We start from the raw sequence: 18,460 nt of genomic DNA on the forward strand, positions 1-18,460 counted from the left end.
TGGGGACGTGATATTTGGTCAGTGTGAGCTGCACCAGCTTGTGTGGAATGGAGCCATATGCATTTGCCAGGTCGAGCCACAACACTGACAGGTTGCCCTTGTTCTCTCTGGCCTCCCTGATGAGCTGTGTCACCACACCGATGTGCTCCAGACAGCCCGGCATCCCTGAAATGCCACCCTTCTGGACTGATGTATCAATATAGGTGTTCTTTGCTAGGTAGGTGCACAGCCGGTTAGAAACTGCACTGAAGAAGATCTTCGCCTCGACACAGAGCAGGGAGATGATGCGAAAGTGATCTATCTGGGTGACATTTTCCTCCTTCGGGATCCACACCCCTTCAGCCACTCTCCACTGTTCTGGGATCTTCCCCCTTCTCCAGAAGATTCTCAGGATCTTCCACAGACGCAGCAGGAGTTTGGGGCAGTTCTTGTACACTTTGTACGAGGTGTTGCTTGGTCCTGGAGCCGAGCTTGCCCTTGCTTTGCGGACGACCTCTCTGACTTCCTTTAGTTGCAGCTCTGACATGTCGAACTGCATATCCGGTTCAGGTGGGTCTATTAGGATGTCGCACTTTCCCAACTCCTGCTCTTTTTCAGGATCATTATATATCTTCTTCAGATGCTGGTCCATGTCCTCCTGCGAACAGGCCAGTTTCCCACTGCGCTTCTCCCCCAGCAACTCCTTGGTGAACTTGAAGGGGTTGGCGATAAAGGCAGCACATTTTCAGGCCCTTTCACAACGCCGCCTCCGATGCCCAGCGGAGGACCCTGATCTTCTTTCATAGTATGCACATCAGCTGGGCCAAGCCAATGCACTGCTCTTCTCCTGCCTCCTTGTATTGGGACTTCAGCGCTTTCATCTCCTGCCTGATGTTGTGGATCCTCAATGCTCTTTGGTTCTTCGAGTAAGATGTCTTGGAGCCTTCCTTCTCCTCTTCTCCGAACCTGAACAATAACTGACAATAATTGTTGACATGGCTTGCAGCTTCCTATCAACCCCTCCCTTCGCCGTTGCCTCCAGAATTTGGTTAACATCTTCATCAAACTGCTTCCACAGTGAAGTCATGTTAGCTGCAGGCCATTTGATCCGCCTCCTGTTAGACTTCATGTTAGAGGGATTAGTTTGCAACACTTGGAGGTTCCGGGCACTATGGGGTGACTCCGGGCCTGGCCCCTCCTTCGTCTCACCAGGTTGAACACCTGCGCGTTGTGCTGCTCCTGCTCCCGCCAAAAGACTTCATCCTCGCTTGGTGGATCTTCAAGCCATGATCGTTCTTGCAGATTTTGCCACATGCACACTGCTTCCTCATCATCGTTTGTTCATTGCCTGGGTCTGATGTTGTTGTGTCCATGCGACTGGGGTGCTCATCCTCCCCCCCTCTCGGGCACCCCCGGGGGTATCTTTTCCTTAGATTCTTTGTAGCTTTTGTGGGGGTCCTCCAACATTATTCAGATTTCGCTTCTGATCTTCTCTTCCCAATTTTAGTTTTACTTTGGATTCTTTTTACCACATTACAATTCTACTTTTACTACAAGGGTCGGTCACAGGGCTATGAACTTCTGTGTTCATCAATGCTGCCACTTCACAATTAATTGACAGGATGCACACTTTGAAATTGCAATTTGAACTCCAGCCAATCCATGATCCATTACCTTTCCATCAAGCTTTATTTTATAGCAAATGCGAATGCACATTCAGTAGAACAGAATGAAATTACTTCGCATTGAGTCCACTAATGCACCTTTAACTTCCAATTCACATTTTTAGTGTATTAAGGAAACCCAAAGCAATTTTTGTACATTTGGACAGTGAGACAGTGGCTACTACAGAGGAGGACAATGTAGTGAGGCGGGTGTGGGGGAGTAAACCAGTAACGTTAATGGCCATGAAACAGAACATGCTAACGGAAAGCCGTATCTTATTGATCGTGGACTTCAGGAAGGGGAGGTCAGGCGAACACTTACTAATGCTTATTGAGGGGGGTCAGTGGTGGAAAGAGTGACTAGCTTCAAGTCCCTGGGCATCAACATTTCAGAGGATTCCTCCAGAACCCAACATATCGAGGCAATCGTAAAGAAGGCACACCAGTGGCTAAACTTTCTTCGGAGTTTGAGGAGACTTGGTACATCATCAGAGACATGAGCAAATTTCTATACATGTATCATTGAGAGCATTCTAACTGGGTGTATCACCACCTGGTATGGAGGATCCAATGCAAGAGGCTACAAAGGGTTGTAGACTCATCCATTTCTATCATGGGCACAACCCTACCCATTATCGAGGACATCTTCAAAACATGATGCCTCTGGAAGGTGATATCCAACATTAAGGACCTTAAACATCCAGATTGGTATTGGAGTTTGAAGACACACACTTAACATTTTAGGAACAACATCTTCCCCTCTGAATGGTCCATGAACACTACTTCATTATTCTTCTTTTGCATTATCTAATTTTTATTGTAATTTTTTATGCCTTGCACTGTACTGTCGCCACAAAACAAATTTCATGACAGATGCCATTGATAATAAACCTGATTCTGATTAAGAAAGCAAGTAAACTTGATCAATTATAGTAACAAAAAAACCTCAAGAAATTCTCCACAATTTAAAAATATTTAGGACTTTCGTTATTAAAAACATAAAACTTGCAATATTCAGAATAATGTCTAATTCCTTATTATTAGTGTAATCAATCTGACCGAAACATCTAAGTGTCAATGGCCTTTCAGACCTTTTTGTTTTACCTTGTTAGCATCCTTAGCATCGACAACAGCCAAATCTCGCAATGCCCATGCTGTCTGCCGTTTGTAGAAATCCCCCTTATCTGATTTCTTCACCTTAACAACATTTACTTGAACTGGTCGCTCTGTAGTTACTGCAAAAACCAAAGTTAATAAATCAATGAGTGATAGAATAAAGAGGTTGTAAACAAAGTATTATTAACATAATAAAAGGGTTAAAATAGCAATCTTAAAGAATAGTGCAGAATTAATGTTTATTCAACCCTTTAGACAGATATTGCACAAAATCTCAAAGAGTTCAGTAAGCCTCAATTCATCCACCAATTCCCTAAATTGCTATCTACCTTTTTAATTACACTTCCGTACAATCTTTGACACATTTTTCTATGAAAATTATTTCGATCACAATAAAACTTCTCATCTCAGATAGTTAAATTTCATTAGCTATGAGGACTTGATCCTCATGTTTATGGAAGTCGGTACTGTGTTTTGCACCTTGGCCCCAGAGTAATGCTGTTTCGTTTGTCTGTGTTCATGGGTATGACTGAATGACATGTAAACTTGAATCTGAACTTCATATTCATACATTTACACCAAAGGGAATATTATTTTGATCATACCTGTTATGTAAAGGAGAAGCTTCCAATTCATCAACTGACAATGGCGAAAAAAAAATCCTGAATAAATTGCATGGACAATTGAAAAGGTAGAAGCAATGCAGAAGGAATAACAGTGTCAGAAGAACTGAAATAACGTCAAAAAGACAATAAAGATTAGAGGAACTCATGACTTATGGGCTAAACATGTGATGAGTCAGTCTACAGGGGTGAGGAAGAGCATTTGGTTCAAGAGTTACAACTTCACACTCAATGTCAACAAAACCAAGTAATTAATTGTTGACTTCAAGAAAATGGAAGTTGAATCCTACCTTTCAGTTCTTATTGGTGGGCCAGAGATGGAAAGAATTAGCAGCTTTAAATTCTTGGGCATTAACAGCTCAGATGACCTATGCTGGGCCCAGCACAAATATGCAATCACAGAGAATATATGCCAGTGCCTCTACTTTCTTATAAGCTTAAGGAGATTTGGCATGTCACCAAATACTCTATCAAGCAATCAGATAGACCATTGAAAACATCATCCGGTACAACATCTGCATGCACAGGATTGTCAGAGGCTGGGGAAAGTACTGGATACAGCCCAGTCATCATTGAAAGTATCTACAGGAGATGTTGTATCAGTGCCAGAATCAATCATTAACGACCCCACCACCCAGGTAATACACTCTACTTACTGCGCAAGTACAAAAACCACAAAGTTCAGCAACAGCTACTTGCCAAAGGCCATCAGGTTCTTGAACTGACCTAGCCAACCCTAATGCTCTCTCAGCAAAGCTCCTGCAGAACACTCCCTGCACTGCCCTGAACTTGCCTCTGTTTCGTTTTTGCCCTAATGTCTCGCACAATCTTTTTCTTTGCTGTCATGAAAACTTTATGCATAATTTATGTACAGTACAGCAGTTTCGTGCAATGTCTGAATCTTCGTGCCAGTCATGCTGCTGCAAGTTTTTCATTGTACCTACACCTCAAGACAATAAACTCAAAATTTTGAGAACTACTTTACAGAGATTGGGGCTATTCATGCCAAGAAATTAACAGTTAAAAAAAAACAAAGTTCATCTTATTTTCTGGTATGTGATCTGCCAAAAGTGCTGACTATTCAAAATTCCTATCAGCAACTAGAAAAGGTTTTCATAGAAAAGTGTATTATATACTAGCATGTGAAGTGAAGTGACAGATTTTCATGGATGTGGATAGTATCTGATGATACAGATAATCATCTGGTGAAATTCTCTAGCATATAATGCATTTCACTACATCTCAAACGGACAATGTAATGGCAAATAATAGATCAAGAATCCACCGTACAATCAAAATTTTAAATTATGCTGTTCAAATTATATCACAGCAAAATGTCTAGTGTCAGATATAATTAGACTACAATGCAACTGGATAAATCATAAAACTACTTAAAAATTAACATAATTAAATTGCCTCTTAACAGGTCAACATCCCAGGGTGTTTTATGGAGAGGATGTAATTCAGGACAGATAATTAGCATTAAGAAAAACAAAAAGAGGCAATACACAGCAATGAAATGCTGAAACAGCATAATGACAAAGAATAGAACAGACCTACAAGTGGAAATGTTATGGTTTAGAAGAGTGGAGGAGGAATTTGTAAACAAACTCTATCCCTGAAGCAGCCCTTCATGATACTGGCGCACCTCAGGGGTGTGTGCTTAGCCAACTGCTCTACTCTCTCTACACCCATGACTGGGTGACTAGGCATAGCTCAAATACTATCCCATAAATTTGCCGATGATACAACCATTGTTGGTAGAATCCCAGGTGGAGACAAGAGGGCGTACAGGAGTGAGATATGCCAACTAGTGGAGCGGTGTCGCAGCAACAACCTGGCACTCAACGCAAGACAAAGAGCTGATTGTGGACCCCAGGAAGGGTAAAACAAAGAAACACAAATCAATCCTCATAAAGGGATAAGAAGTGGAGGGAGTGAGTAGTTTCAAGTTCCTAGGTGTCAAGACTTCTGAGGGCCTAACCTGATCCCAACATATCGATGCAGCTATAAAGAAGGCAAAACAGCGACTATACTTCATTAGGAGTTTGAAGAGATTTGGTATGTCAACAAATACACTCAAAAACTTCTATAGATGTAGCATATAAAGCATTCTGACAGGCTGCATCACTGTCTGGTATGGGGGTGGGGTGGGGGCTACTGCACAGGACTGAAAGAAGCTGCAGAGAGTTGTAAAGTTAGTCAGTTCCTTCTTGGGTACTAGCCAACAAGGTACACAGGAGATCTTCAAGGAGCGGTGTCTCAGAAAGCCAGCGTCCATTATTAAGGACCCCCGGCACCCAGGGCGTGCCCTCTTCTCACTGTTACCATCAGGTAGGTCGAGGTACAGAAACCTGAAGGCACACACTCAGCGAATCAGGAACACCTTCTTCCCCTCTGCCATCCAATTCCTAAATGGACACTGAATCCGTGAACGCTACCTCACTTTTTATATATTGTCTGTTTTTGCACGATTTTTAATCTATTTAATATAGATATACTGTAATTGATTTATTTATTATTTTTTTCTTCTTCTATATTATGTATTACATTGAACTTCTGCTGCTAAGTTAACAAATTTCATGACACATGCCGGTGATAATAAATTTGATTCTGATTCTGATTCTGGTTATGGATGACCTACCCATACTCCAATTTTGTGGGTTCTGAGGTGGCTGATGAGGCCAATGAAGGATTCATGGATTTTAGATGGTGAAAGCATTGACAGTATTTCACCAGTTCTTGAGATGCAGGTAAGGGACCCACGTCTGGAAGCATATAGGAGGGCAGGTAAATCACAAGTTTTACCATCTGGTAAATCCCAACTTTTAAGCCAGGTCCAAGGGCTTGATCTTCTAAAAATACATTTCTTCAATTGATCAAGGTTGTGCTAGGGCACCAAAAACATACGTGAATTTCATCATTGATGTCTGCCTTCTCCAAGATTTGGCTCCAAATACATGTGAAATGCTCCATGTTTTCCAGAAGTTTATCATGAACTTTTATTGTTTGGAGGGGGGGCGGTATGGTGAAAAGGGAAAGTTGGCAGAGAACACTAGCCTTGTGAGCATCATTTACAAGGTCTATTCGTTCAAATTGTTTAGTGAATCAGTACATGATGTCATGGAACTCAATATAGACAAGTACCAATATGGTCTACATATTGCAACTTGAGTATAGAGGTTTGGGCGGGGGGGGGGAAAGGGAGGAGAAGAGACTCCAAGCCTGGCTGAAGCATAAAGGAGTGAGACACCCTCTACCTAGCAAATGTGCAGTCACTAGAGAATAAAGTTGAGGATCTGAGGTCAAGATTGCTGTATCAGAGAGAAATGAGAGATTGTTGTGTATTATGTGTAATTGAGACACGGCCTAATTCCAGATATGGCAATCAGACCTGAAGGCTTGTCGATTCACAGGACGGACAGAACTAATTATTTGGAAAAGGCATTAGGCAGAGGTACGTGTTTCATGATAAATTCTAAGTGGTGCTCTGATGTGCCGATTTTGTTGATCTGGTGTTCCCCCAACTTTGAACACCTAGCAGTCAAATGCCGACCATTCTATTAACCTAGGGAGTTCACCTCCATAATCCTGTCTGCAAAACATACCACCAGTGACTGACTATAATTGAGGGCTTGGGATACTGCATGATGCCGTCTCCAAACAAGAAAAGGTCCATCCCAACGCATTTCAAGTTATAGTCAGAGATTTCAACCAGGCTTGTTTAAAGAAAACCCTGACCAACTACCTTCAGCATATAACCTGTATCACCAGAGGTCCCAACACATTTGACCCTCCCCACACTTGCCTACTGTTCAATGCCCAGACTACATTTAGGTAATTCTGATTACTTGGCTATCCTCGATCCTGCATACAGGCAGAGGCTAAGATAGGACAACAAGGAGGTGATCGTGAGAGGCAGAGGAGTGGCTATGGAATCGCTTCGAGACAGTGGACTGGGCTGTGTTCAAGGACTTAGCTGTGGATCTGAATGAATATATCATGATTGTTATGGATTTTATTAAAACAGTTGCAGAGGAGAGTGTCCCCAGTAATTCATTCAGAATCTTCCCCAACCACAAGCCCTGGATGAACCATGAGATCAGCATTGTGCTGAGTGCCAAGTAAGAGGCATTCAAGTCTGGTGACTAAGAAAGTTGAAAGAGGTCTGGGTATGATCTCCGGAAAGCCATCTCATGGGCGAAGTGGCAATTCCAGACTACACTTGAATCAATGAAGGATGCTCAACGGTTGTGGCAGGGCTTGAATGCTATCACCTCTTACAAAGTAAAGTAAAATAGCATAGGCAACAACTAGCCTTCACTTCCAGATGAGCTCAATGCCTTCAATACTCGCCTTGATGATCAAAACATGGAGGGACCAGCAGGAACTCTATAGCCCCTGCTGATCCTGTAGTTTCAATCTCAAGGCCAAAGTGTTTGCAGATTTCAGGAGGGTGAACCCACAAAAAGCATGTGGCCCAGATGGGATACCTGGCCAAGTACCAAAGGCCTGTGCTAATCACTGGCTGGAGTGTTCACTCTCGCTGTGGCAGTCTGAGGTACCACCTGCTTCAAGCAGACTTCACTTACACCGATAAGTGAAGGTTACCACGTGGTAACGTACCTCAATGACTATTGTCCAGTAGCACTAACATTCACAGTAATGAAGTGTTTTCAGAGGATGGTGATGAAACATATCAGCTCCTGCCTGAGAAGCAACTTCGATCTGCTCTAATTTGCCTACGGGGCAACAGCTCCACAGCATCTCATTGGTTCTCCACTCAACCCTGGAGCATCTGGACAGCAAAGATGCATACATCAGGATGCTCGTTATCAACTATAGCTTGGCATTCAATACCAAAAGCCCCTTAAAACTAATCACTAAGCTTTCAGACCTTGGCCTCAATACTTCCTTGTGCAATTGAATACTTGATTTCATCACTTGCAGACCCCAGTCAGTTTGGATTGGTAACAACATCTCCTCCACAATCTCCATAAGCATAGGCGTACCACAAGGCTGTGAGTTTAGCCCCCGCTTTACTAACTTTACACTTATGACCGTATGGTTAAGCACAGCTCCAATGCAATATTCGAGTTTGCTGATGACACTATTGTCGTAAGCTGAATCAAAGCTCGTGACGAATCAGCATACAGGATGAAGACTGAAAATCTGGCCAAGAGGTGCCACAACAACAACCACCTCTTACTCAATGCCAGTAAGACCAGGAGCTAATTATTGAGTTCAGGAGGAGGAAACCAGAGGTCATTAGCCAGTCCTCTTTGGAAAATCAGAGGTGGGGAGGGTAAACAAGTTTAAAATACTCAGTACTATCATTTCGGAGGACCTGTCCTAGGCCCAGCACACAAATACAATTCCAAAGAAAGCATGGCGCGCCTCTTAGGAATTTGAAAATTTGGCATGACATCTAAAACTGACGAACTTCTATCGATGCGTAGTGTAGAGTACATTGACCGGCTGCATCACAGCGTGGTATGGAAACACCAGTGCCCTTGAACTGAAAATCCTACAAAAAGTCCCAGTCCATCACAGGTAAAGCCCTCCCCATCATTGAGCACATCTACACGAAGTGTTGTTGCAGGAAAGCAGCATCCATCATCAGGGACCCACACCACCAAGATGATGTTCTATTCTCTCTGTTGCCATCGAGAAGCAGATACAAAAGCCTCAGGACTCACACCACCAGGCCCAGGAGCAGTTATTACCCTTCAACTATCAAGCTCTTTAACCAGAGGGGATAACTGAACTGTTCCCATAACCTACGGATGCAGTTTCAAGGACTCCATCTTAGGTCCTCGATATTTATTGCTGATTCATTATTTTTCTTTTTGTATTTGCACAGTTTGTTGTCTTTTGCTCGATATTTATTGCTGATTCATTATTTTTCTTTTTGTATTTGCACAGTTTGTTGTCTTTTGCACAATGGTTGAACACCCAAGTAGGTGCAGTCTTTCATTGATTCTATCAAGGTTATTATTCTTTTATGGATTTATTGAGCATGCCTGCAAGAAAATGAATCTCAGGGTGACATGTATGTACTTTGATAATAAGTTTACTTTGAACTTTGAAACATAACAAAGATAAAAAGATTAACTTCAAAAGTGTAGGTATGACTATTGAAGGTAAGAGGCCTCTCTTTACATCGGTGGTACAGCGAGCAGTTTCAAATTCCTAGGAGTGCACATTTCACACAACTCCTCATGGGTCCAGAAAACATCCTATACGATCAGGAAAGCTCATCAACATCTCTACTTCCTGAGGAGGCTGAAGAGAGCTGGACTATGCACCTCTATACTCAAGTCCTTCTACAGATGTGCAGTAGAGAGCATCCTGACATGCTGCATCAGTGCATGGTACGGAAACTGCACTGCAGTGGACAGGAAGGCTCCACAACAGGTAGTCAAAATCGCCCAACGCATCGTCAGCACCAGACTACCCACCTTCAAGGACATATATACAGAAAGGCGCCAGTAACATCCTGAAGGGTCCCACCCACCCTTTCATGGACTCCTTGTATCCACTCCCATCAGGGAGGAGGCTATATAGCATTCAACCGAGGACCACCAGACTCAAAAACAACTACTTTCCCCAAACAGTAAGGCTGATCATCACCTTCACCCACTAACCCACCCCCTCCACTATTTTAACATTTCCTGTCAGAGTCACCTTATGTACAGACACCCCTGTGCCTACCATCAATTTAAGGACTATTGACTATATAAGCTATGTATTTATATTTATTCCGTTTATTTTTTTTATCATTCTGTCCTTTATCTTATTGTTTTTTTTTGTGCTGCATCAGATCCAGAGTAACAATTATTTCATTCCCCTTGGGCTTTGCGGCTAAGTTTGCTGACGATACGAAGATAGGTGGAGGGGCCAGTTGTGTTGAGGAAACGGAGAGTCTGCAGAGAGACTTGGATAGATTGGAAGAATGGGCAGAGAAGTGGCAAATGAAGTACAATGTTGGAAAGTGTATGGTTATGCACTTTGGCAGAAAAAATAAACAAGCAGACTATTATTTAAATGGGGAAAGAATTCAAAATTCTGAGATGCAACGGGACTTGGGAGTCCTCATACAGGATACCCTTAAAGTTAACCTCCAGGTTGAGTCAGTAGTGAAGAAGGCGAATGCAATGTTGGCATTCATTTCTAGAGGAATAGAGTATAGGAGCAGGGATGTGATGTTGAGGCTCTATAAGGCACTGGTGAGACCTCACTTGGAGTACTGTGGGCAGTTTTGGTCTCCTTATTTAAGAAAGGATGTGCTGACGTTGGAGAGGGTACAGAGAAGATTCACCAGAATGATTCCCGGAATGAGAGGGTTAACATATGAAGAACGTTTGTCCACTCTTGGACTGTATTCCTTGGAGTTTAGAAGAATGAGGGGAGACCTCATAGAAACATTTCGAATATTAAAAGGCATGGACAGAGTGGAGGTGGCAAAGTTGTTTCCCATGATGGGGAGTCTAGTACGAGAGGGCATGGCTTAAGGATTGAAGGGCGCCCATTCAGAACAGAAATGCGAAGAAATTTTTTTAGCTAGAGGGTGGTGAATCTATGGAATTTGTTGCCACGGGCAGCATTGGAGGCCAAGTCATTGGGTGTATTTAAGGCAGAGCTTGATAGGTATCTGAGTAGCCAGGGCAGCAAAGGTTATGGTGAGAAGGCGGGGGAGTGGGACTAAATAGGAGAATGGATCAGCTCATGATAAAATGGCGGAGCAGACTCGATGGGCCGAATGGCCTACTTCTGCTTCTTTGTCTTACGGTCTTATGGTCTCACGAGCACTGGAAATGATATTAAACAATCTTGAATCTTATATTAACAAAAAAAAAGATTTTGATTGAAATAGAAGTATGTGCTAAAGAAACACAAATAAAAACCACATTCAACTGTACCTGTAGCACACAGAAAGCAGTTTTTTTTCTTTTTGCCCGCCTTGCATACATTGACAATGCTGAGCAATCGTTCATCATTTGGAGTGAAAATATCCCTCTGCAATGCGTGCTTGATTGCTGTCATTCTGAACACTAGCAAGAGAAAAAAGATTATTCATCAGTGCAAAATTACATGTAAATTTAACTTCCATGATACCATAACTTATGGAGTACAAGCAATAGATGGCACTGTGGATTTGAGAAATGACTATTCACACCTTGCACACTGAGATCGGGGAGGAGGAAAGTTACGCGAAATGTATCTCACTTACATCAGAGAATTCTCCACCAGGTCTGAGATACAAAGAGTATTCACCCTTGATGTGAATGGAAATGATCTACGTACCAGCTGAACATTTTAAAGACATTTAAATTAATTATTATTGTAAAAATAAAATTAATTATTATTGTAAAAATATTTTTATCTCTCACCAAGAATGGTTCTTTGACCAGGGGCCAAACCTGACATCAGAAGTTTGGAGAGGAAAGGACTTCAATCAGGATAAAAGGCAGTAGCAGGTCACGGCAACTTAATAGAGCTTCGACCAGTGACCAATTGGCCCCTGGGATTGATTAGCAAGAGCATATTAAAGGAAGGCAGGGGCAAGTGAGGCCATCGACACAGCATCTGAATGGATGTAGTCAGGTGGTGATCTTGAGGCTTTAGCTCTTCGAGGCTTCAGTCAGAGAAAGCAAAGGAAAAGGAAGCTCGTTTTTCCTTTCTTCTTTATATCTGTTGAACTAGGGCAGTAGAGATGCCAGACAGGATAGCTGAATGCTCCTCTTGCGGGATGTGGGAAGGCGGGGAGAACTCCAGCGTTCCTGACCACAACTGTGAGAAGTGCATCCAGATGCATCTTCTAACAAACTGCGTTTAGGAGCTGGAGCTGGAACCGGATGAACTCTGGATCATTTTTGAGGCTGAAGGGGTGATAGATAGGACATATAGAGAGGTAGTTACACCTAAGATGCAAGACATCGGAGACTGGGTGACAGTCAGGAAGGGAAAAGGGGTTAAGGAGCCAGTGTGGAGTACCCCTGTGGCCTTCCCCCTCAACAACAGAGATATCACTTTGGATGCTGTCGGTGGGGGGGGGGGGGGGGCGGGATATGACCTACCAGAGGAAGACACAGTGGTCAGGTCCCTGCACTGAGTCTGCCTCTGTGATTCAGAAAGGAAGGGGGGAGAAGAGGCACACTGTGGTGAATGGGATTTGTTCTTTAGGGGAATGTACAGGAGGTTCTGTGGGCGAGAACAAGGTTCCCAGATGGTATGTTGCCTTCTGGGTGCCAGGGGTCCAGGATATCTTGGATCGAGTCATCAGTATTCTTAAATGGACAGGTGAACAGCCAGAAGTCGTGGTCCATGTAGGTACCATGACATGGGTAGACGAGTAACAAGGCTCTGTATGGGAAGTTCAGGGAATTAGGTGCTAAGTTAAAGGGCAGGACCTCCAGGATTGCAATCTCAGGATTGCTACCCATGCCACATGCTAGTGAAGCCAGAACTAGGAAGATTATACAGTTTAACATGTGGCTAAGGAGTTGGTGTAGGAGAGAGGGCTTAAGATTTCTTTGCACCTGAACTGGAGGGGAACTAATATCCTAGTGGGAAGGTTAGTTAAAGTTGCATAGAAGGATTTAAACTAGAGTGGCAAAGGAATGGGAACCAGTGTGCCAGAACAGTTAGTGGAGAGGTTGTGGAGGCAGATGTTGGTAGGACCTCAGACAAAGTTAGGAATCAACTAGTTGAACACAGTGTGACTAGTTTCCTGTGCTGCCTACATTTCAATGTAACTAGTATCATAGGAACGGTGGGTAATGGTGCTGAAGATGAGGTAGCTGGTTTATAAACAAAGGCAATGTGTAGTGAGGAGAGGCTGTTGATCAGGCAAAATTGCTGTCAACAGGATGAGTTACAACGTAAAAAGCAGACAAAATTAGAAAAGGGTGCATATAGGACTGAAGGTGTTGTATCTGGATGCACTCAGTTTATGGAATAAGGTAGATGAACTTGCAGCACAGATGCAAATTGGCAGATATGATGCTGTAGGCATCACTAAATCATGGTTGAAAGATTATAGCTGGTAGCTTAATGTCCAAGGATACACATTATATCGAATGAATAGTCAGGAAGGAAGAGGGAGCAGGGTGGCTCTTTTGGTAAAAATGAAACCAAATCATTAGAAAGAGGTGACATAGGGTTGAAAGGTTTTGAATCATTGTGGATAGATCTGAACTGCAAGGAAAAAATGACTCTGATGGGAGTTGTATACAGACCCCCATACAGTAGCAAGAATGTGACCTACAAATTACAATGGGAGATAGAAAATGCATTCCAAAAGGGCAATATTACAATAGTCATGGGGACTTCAATATGCAGGTAGCTTGGGAAAATCAGATTCCAGGACAGCAAATTTCTAGAGTGTCTATGAGATGGCTTTTTAGAGCAGCTCATGGTTGAGCCCACGAGACAATCAGCTATTCTGGATTGGGTATAGTGCAATGAACCAGAATTGATTAGAGAGCTGAAGGTAAAAGAACCCTGAGGGGAAATGATCATAATATGATCGAATTCACCATGAAATCTAAGACACAGAAGCTAAAGTCAGATGTATCAATACTGCAGCAGGGTAAAGGGAATTACAGAGGCATGAGAGAGGAGTTGGCCAAAATGATTGGAAAAGAACGCTGGCACGGACGACAGCAGAGTTGCAATGGCTGGAATTTCTGGAACCAATTCGGAAGGCACAAAATATTTACATCCCAAAGACGTAAAAGTATTCTAAAGGCAAGATGACCCAACTGTGGTTAACAAGAGAAGTCAAAGCCAACATAGAAGCCAAAGAGAGGGCATATAATAGAGCAAAAATTAGTGGGAGGTCAGAGGATTAGGAAGCTTTTAAAAACCAACAGAAGATAACTAAAAAAGTCATTAGAAGGTAAAGATGGAATACAAAAGTAAGCTAGCCAACAATATTAAAGAGGGTACCAAAGGTTTCTTCAGATACATAAAGTGTAAAAGAGAGGCAATATCAGACTGCTAGAAAACAATACTGGTGAGGTAGTAATGGGGACAACAAAATGGTGGACAAACTGAATAAGTACTTTGCATCAGTCTTCATTGTGGAAGACACAAGCAGTATGGTGGAAGTTGCAGGTGTCAGGAGTCATGAAATGTGTGAAGATACCATAACTAGAGAGGAGGTTCTTGGGGGAAAATGAAAGTTCTGAAGGAGGATAAGTCACCTGTACCAGATGGTGTACACCCCAGGGTTCCAAAAGAGGTGGCTGAAGAGATTATGGAGCCAATAGTAATGATCTTTCAAGAATTACTAGATTCTGGAATGGTTCCAGAGAAATGGAAAATGGCAAATGTAACTCCACTCTTCAAAAAGGGAGAGAAGCAGAAGAAAGGAAACCATAGGTCAGCTAGTCTGACCTCAGTGGTCGGGAAGACGTTGGAATTGATTATTAAGGATGATGTCTCAGGGTTCTTGGAGGCAATGATAAAATGGGCCACAGTCAGCTTGGCTTCCTGAAGGGAAAATCTTGCCTGACAAATGTGTTGGAGTTCTTTGAAGAAATAACAAGCAGGATAGACAGAAGAGAATCAGTTAATATTGTGTACTTGGATTTTCAGAAGGCCTTGACAAAGAGCCACACATGAGGCTGCTTAACAAGCTACGAGCCCTTAATATTGCAGGAAAGATTCTAGCGTGGATACAGCAATGGCTGACTGGCAGGAGGCAAAGAGTGAGAATAAAGGGAGCCTTTTCTGACTGACAGCTGGAGACTAGTGATGTTCCACAGGGGTCTGTGTTGAGAACAATTATTTTTACATTATATCTCAATGATCTGGATGATAGAATTGATGGTTTTGTTGCAAAGTTTGCAGACAATATGAAGAAAGGTGGAGGGGCAGGTAGTTTTGAGGAAGTAGAGGGGCCTTTGCCGGCCACCCAGGCCTGAGTCGACGTAGTAGTAGTCATAGTAGTAGTAGAGGGGCTACAGAAGGACTACGACTGATTTGGAGAATGGGCAAAGAAATGGCAAATAGAATACAGTGTCAAGAAGTGTATGGTCATGCACTGGTCAGAAGAAATGAAAGGGCTGACAATTTTCTAAATGAAGAGAAAATACAAAAACTTGAGGTGAAAATTGATTTGGGAATCCTTGCGCAGGATTCCCTGAAGGTTAATTTGAAAGTTGGGTCCATGGTGAGGAAGGTAAATGTAATGTTAGTATTCATTTCGGACTAGAACATAAAAACAAGGAATGTTGAAACTTTATAAAGCACTGGTGCAGCCTCACTTTGAGTATTACGAGCAGGTTTGCGCCTCTTATCTTAGAAAGGATGTGCTGAAACTGGTGAGGGTTCAAAAGAGATCACAAAAATGATTTTAGGATTGAATGGCTTGTCATATGAAGAGCGTTTGCTGGCTCTGGGCCTGTATTCACTAGAATTCAGAAGAAAGAGGGGTGACCTCATTGAAACCTATCGAATGGTGAAAGGCCTTGATAGAGCGGATGTGGACAGAATGTTTCCTATGGTGCAAGACTCTAAGGCTACGTCCACAGTACGCCGGATAATTTTGAAAACGAAGCCTTCTCTCTTCGTTTTGACCTTCTGTCCACACTGAAATGTCGTTTTCATCTCTCCAAAACAGAAATCTTCAAAAACACTCTACAGACTGTGTAAATTTGAAAACAATTGTTTCGCGTTGTAGTGTGGACAGGATAAACGGAGAGATTTAAAATCGTTGTCATGACAACACCACAACAACAATACTTTTTCTGCTTCTGCTTGGGACTGCGCAAGCACTGCCCGATGGGGCTGTTCTTGGTTCTTGATTCTCCAAAATATTCCGCATGGAATTTATACTGCAGGTGGTTTTCAAGCTGGTCCCCTCGGTTTCAGTTTGCATCCTCTGTTCTTCTGTCCGTACCCTCTGGTCTCCCAGTCTGCGGTGGTCGTACCCTCGATCTCCTGTACCCCGGGGTCTCCAAGCCGGCACTGTCGCTGACTGACCACCACTGTTATAATACGCAGTCGGTGTGAACGGTGTGAGAGTTAAATTGTAAAGTGAGCTTTTCTGACTAGATCCCCTACATTGATTTGATTGAATCTATCTTTAAAAATATTAATGTCAGAAATACTGCGCGGGTCTGGCGGCAGAAGATTCCACTCTCTTGGTTCTTGATCCTCCAAAATATTCCGCATGGAATTTAAACTCGAGGTGGCGGAGAGTGGGCTTAAGAAGGACATTTTTGAAGAAGAAAAGCTGCCTTAAATTTAATTGGGTTTGGTTGTGTGACTGTGTTAGGATTAAGCTTATTCCATGCTTTAATTGTGCGGGGGACGGGCGGGGGGGAATGAATTGCTGTACACATCTGAGTTGGTAATTAATATTTCAAATTGAGTTGGGTGCCCTCTTCTGCTCCTAATAGGTTTGGGTTTGATGTGGGATTGGTAGTCTATGTTGAGTTGACCATTTAACATTTTGTAATTGTTGACATTGTTGATCTTGGGTAAAGGATGGCTTCATGCGTGTGTTGTTTACTTTAATGTCTACGTTAATAGCTTGTTTGGAATTAAACATCTCCACTGCTTTGCTGACTTTGTAGTCGTTTGTAACTCGCAGAAACAGCTCGACTTCATTGTCGGTCTAAACGGAGAAGTCCAGTCTGCTTTCTCCAGCGGAGGTTTTCTTTGTATTCCTCAAAGACATTTTTGAAAACTTTCTTTCGCTGTTGTAGGTACTCTAGTCTTTGACCAATGGAAATAGCACAACGCCACCGCAGAAACATAAATTTTATACCGTTTCCTCTTCGCTTGTTTTCTGTAGATGTGTCTGTGCATGCCCAGTAGGAGGAGATTCGCCCACATATCTGTTTTAGTGTGGACAGAGAATTTTGAAAAACGCCTAGTGTGGACGCCTGTCGTTTTTACTCGAAACCGGCGTTTTCAAGATTATCCGGTCTAGTGTGGACGTAGCCTAAATTCAGAGAACCAAGCCTCAGAATAGAAGCGCATCCTTTAGGAATGGAGATGAGGAGAAATTTCCTTAGCCAGAGTGGTGAATCTGTGGAATTCTTTGCCTCAGGCAGTTGTGGAGGCCAAGCCTTTATGTATATTTGAGGCAGTGGTTGATGGATTTTTGATTGGTCATGGGGAGAAGGCAAGAGATTGGAGCTAGAGGAAAACTAGATCAGCTGTGATTGAAATGGTGGAGCAGACAGAATGGGTTGAATGACCTAGTTCTGCTCCTATACCTCCTGCTCTTAAATTCTCAAATTAACTTGTTAATTTATATATTCAAAAGATCTTCGTGAAAGTGAACTGCTTAGAGGAAGTGCTTTAAAAGTATTTTATTTATAGTTACTCAAATTTTTTTTTGCTGTGCGGTTTTAGAATTTTCTAAATGCTTCTGAGTTTCTCAGAAACATTTAGCAATTTGTCAAAAAAAACACTATCTGGTCATTCCGGCTTAGTTACGGAGAATTACTTTACTGCTTGTCAAAATTTCTACTCAACACACACAAAATGCTAGAGGAACTCAGCCGGCCAGGCAGCATCTATGGAAAGGAGTAAACAGTCAACTTTTTGGGCCAAGACGAGTTCTGATGAAGGGTCTCGGCCCAAAAGTTGACTGTTTCCTCTTTTCCATAGATGCTGCCTGGCTGGCTCAGTTCCTTCAACATTTTGTGTGCATTGCTTTGGATTTCCAGCATCTGCAGATTTTCTTGTTTATTTTTCCTCATATTACTTGCAAACCTGATTTTGACATGGTGGAATTTAATCTGGAAGAACTCTCCTTAAGGCTTGTACCTTTCTACTGGGAAGAACTCCCAAGGCAAGCTTGTTCTTTTCATCAAAAAAAGTTCAACCCTGAACAAATAGTGCTCACTAATGGCTGCATAACATGGCCAAATTATGTCTCTCAAGATGCTGCACAGAAAACTAGTCACAGAGGCTTATAAAACTGTGACATTAATTGCATGGTCTTGTATTCTGGCGTTCAAGATCAATGCTGACATTCATTACTCTTAGCTATTCTTTTTATCCTTGCCCACTTGACTTAATTACCTCTTTTCAGAGTTATTTAAATCTTGC

General features: G+C 42.5%; 1 protein-coding gene across 7 annotated transcripts in view; it reads right to left on the minus strand.

Moving 5' to 3' along the window:
• The window catches only part of exoc1 (exocyst complex component 1), a 94,216-nt gene that overhangs the window by 67,080 nt on the left and 8,676 nt on the right, over nucleotides 1-18,460 (minus strand). For all 7 annotated transcript variants that reach the window (XM_063043112.1, XM_063043110.1, XM_063043107.1 and 4 more), the window contains exons 2-3: nucleotides 11,305-11,436; nucleotides 2,748-2,878 (exon numbers count right to left, since the gene is read on the minus strand). In XM_063043112.1, the coding sequence (XP_062899182.1) occupies nucleotides 2,748-2,878; nucleotides 11,305-11,428 (255 nt within the window). In that variant the 5' untranslated portion in view covers nucleotides 11,429-11,436. The remainder of the gene's footprint in view (nucleotides 1-2,747; nucleotides 2,879-11,304; nucleotides 11,437-18,460) is intronic.

This window comes from Mobula hypostoma, chromosome 3, assembly GCF_963921235.1.
Source record: "Mobula hypostoma chromosome 3, sMobHyp1.1, whole genome shotgun sequence".
Taxonomy (NCBI): domain Eukaryota; kingdom Metazoa; phylum Chordata; class Chondrichthyes; order Myliobatiformes; family Myliobatidae; genus Mobula; species Mobula hypostoma.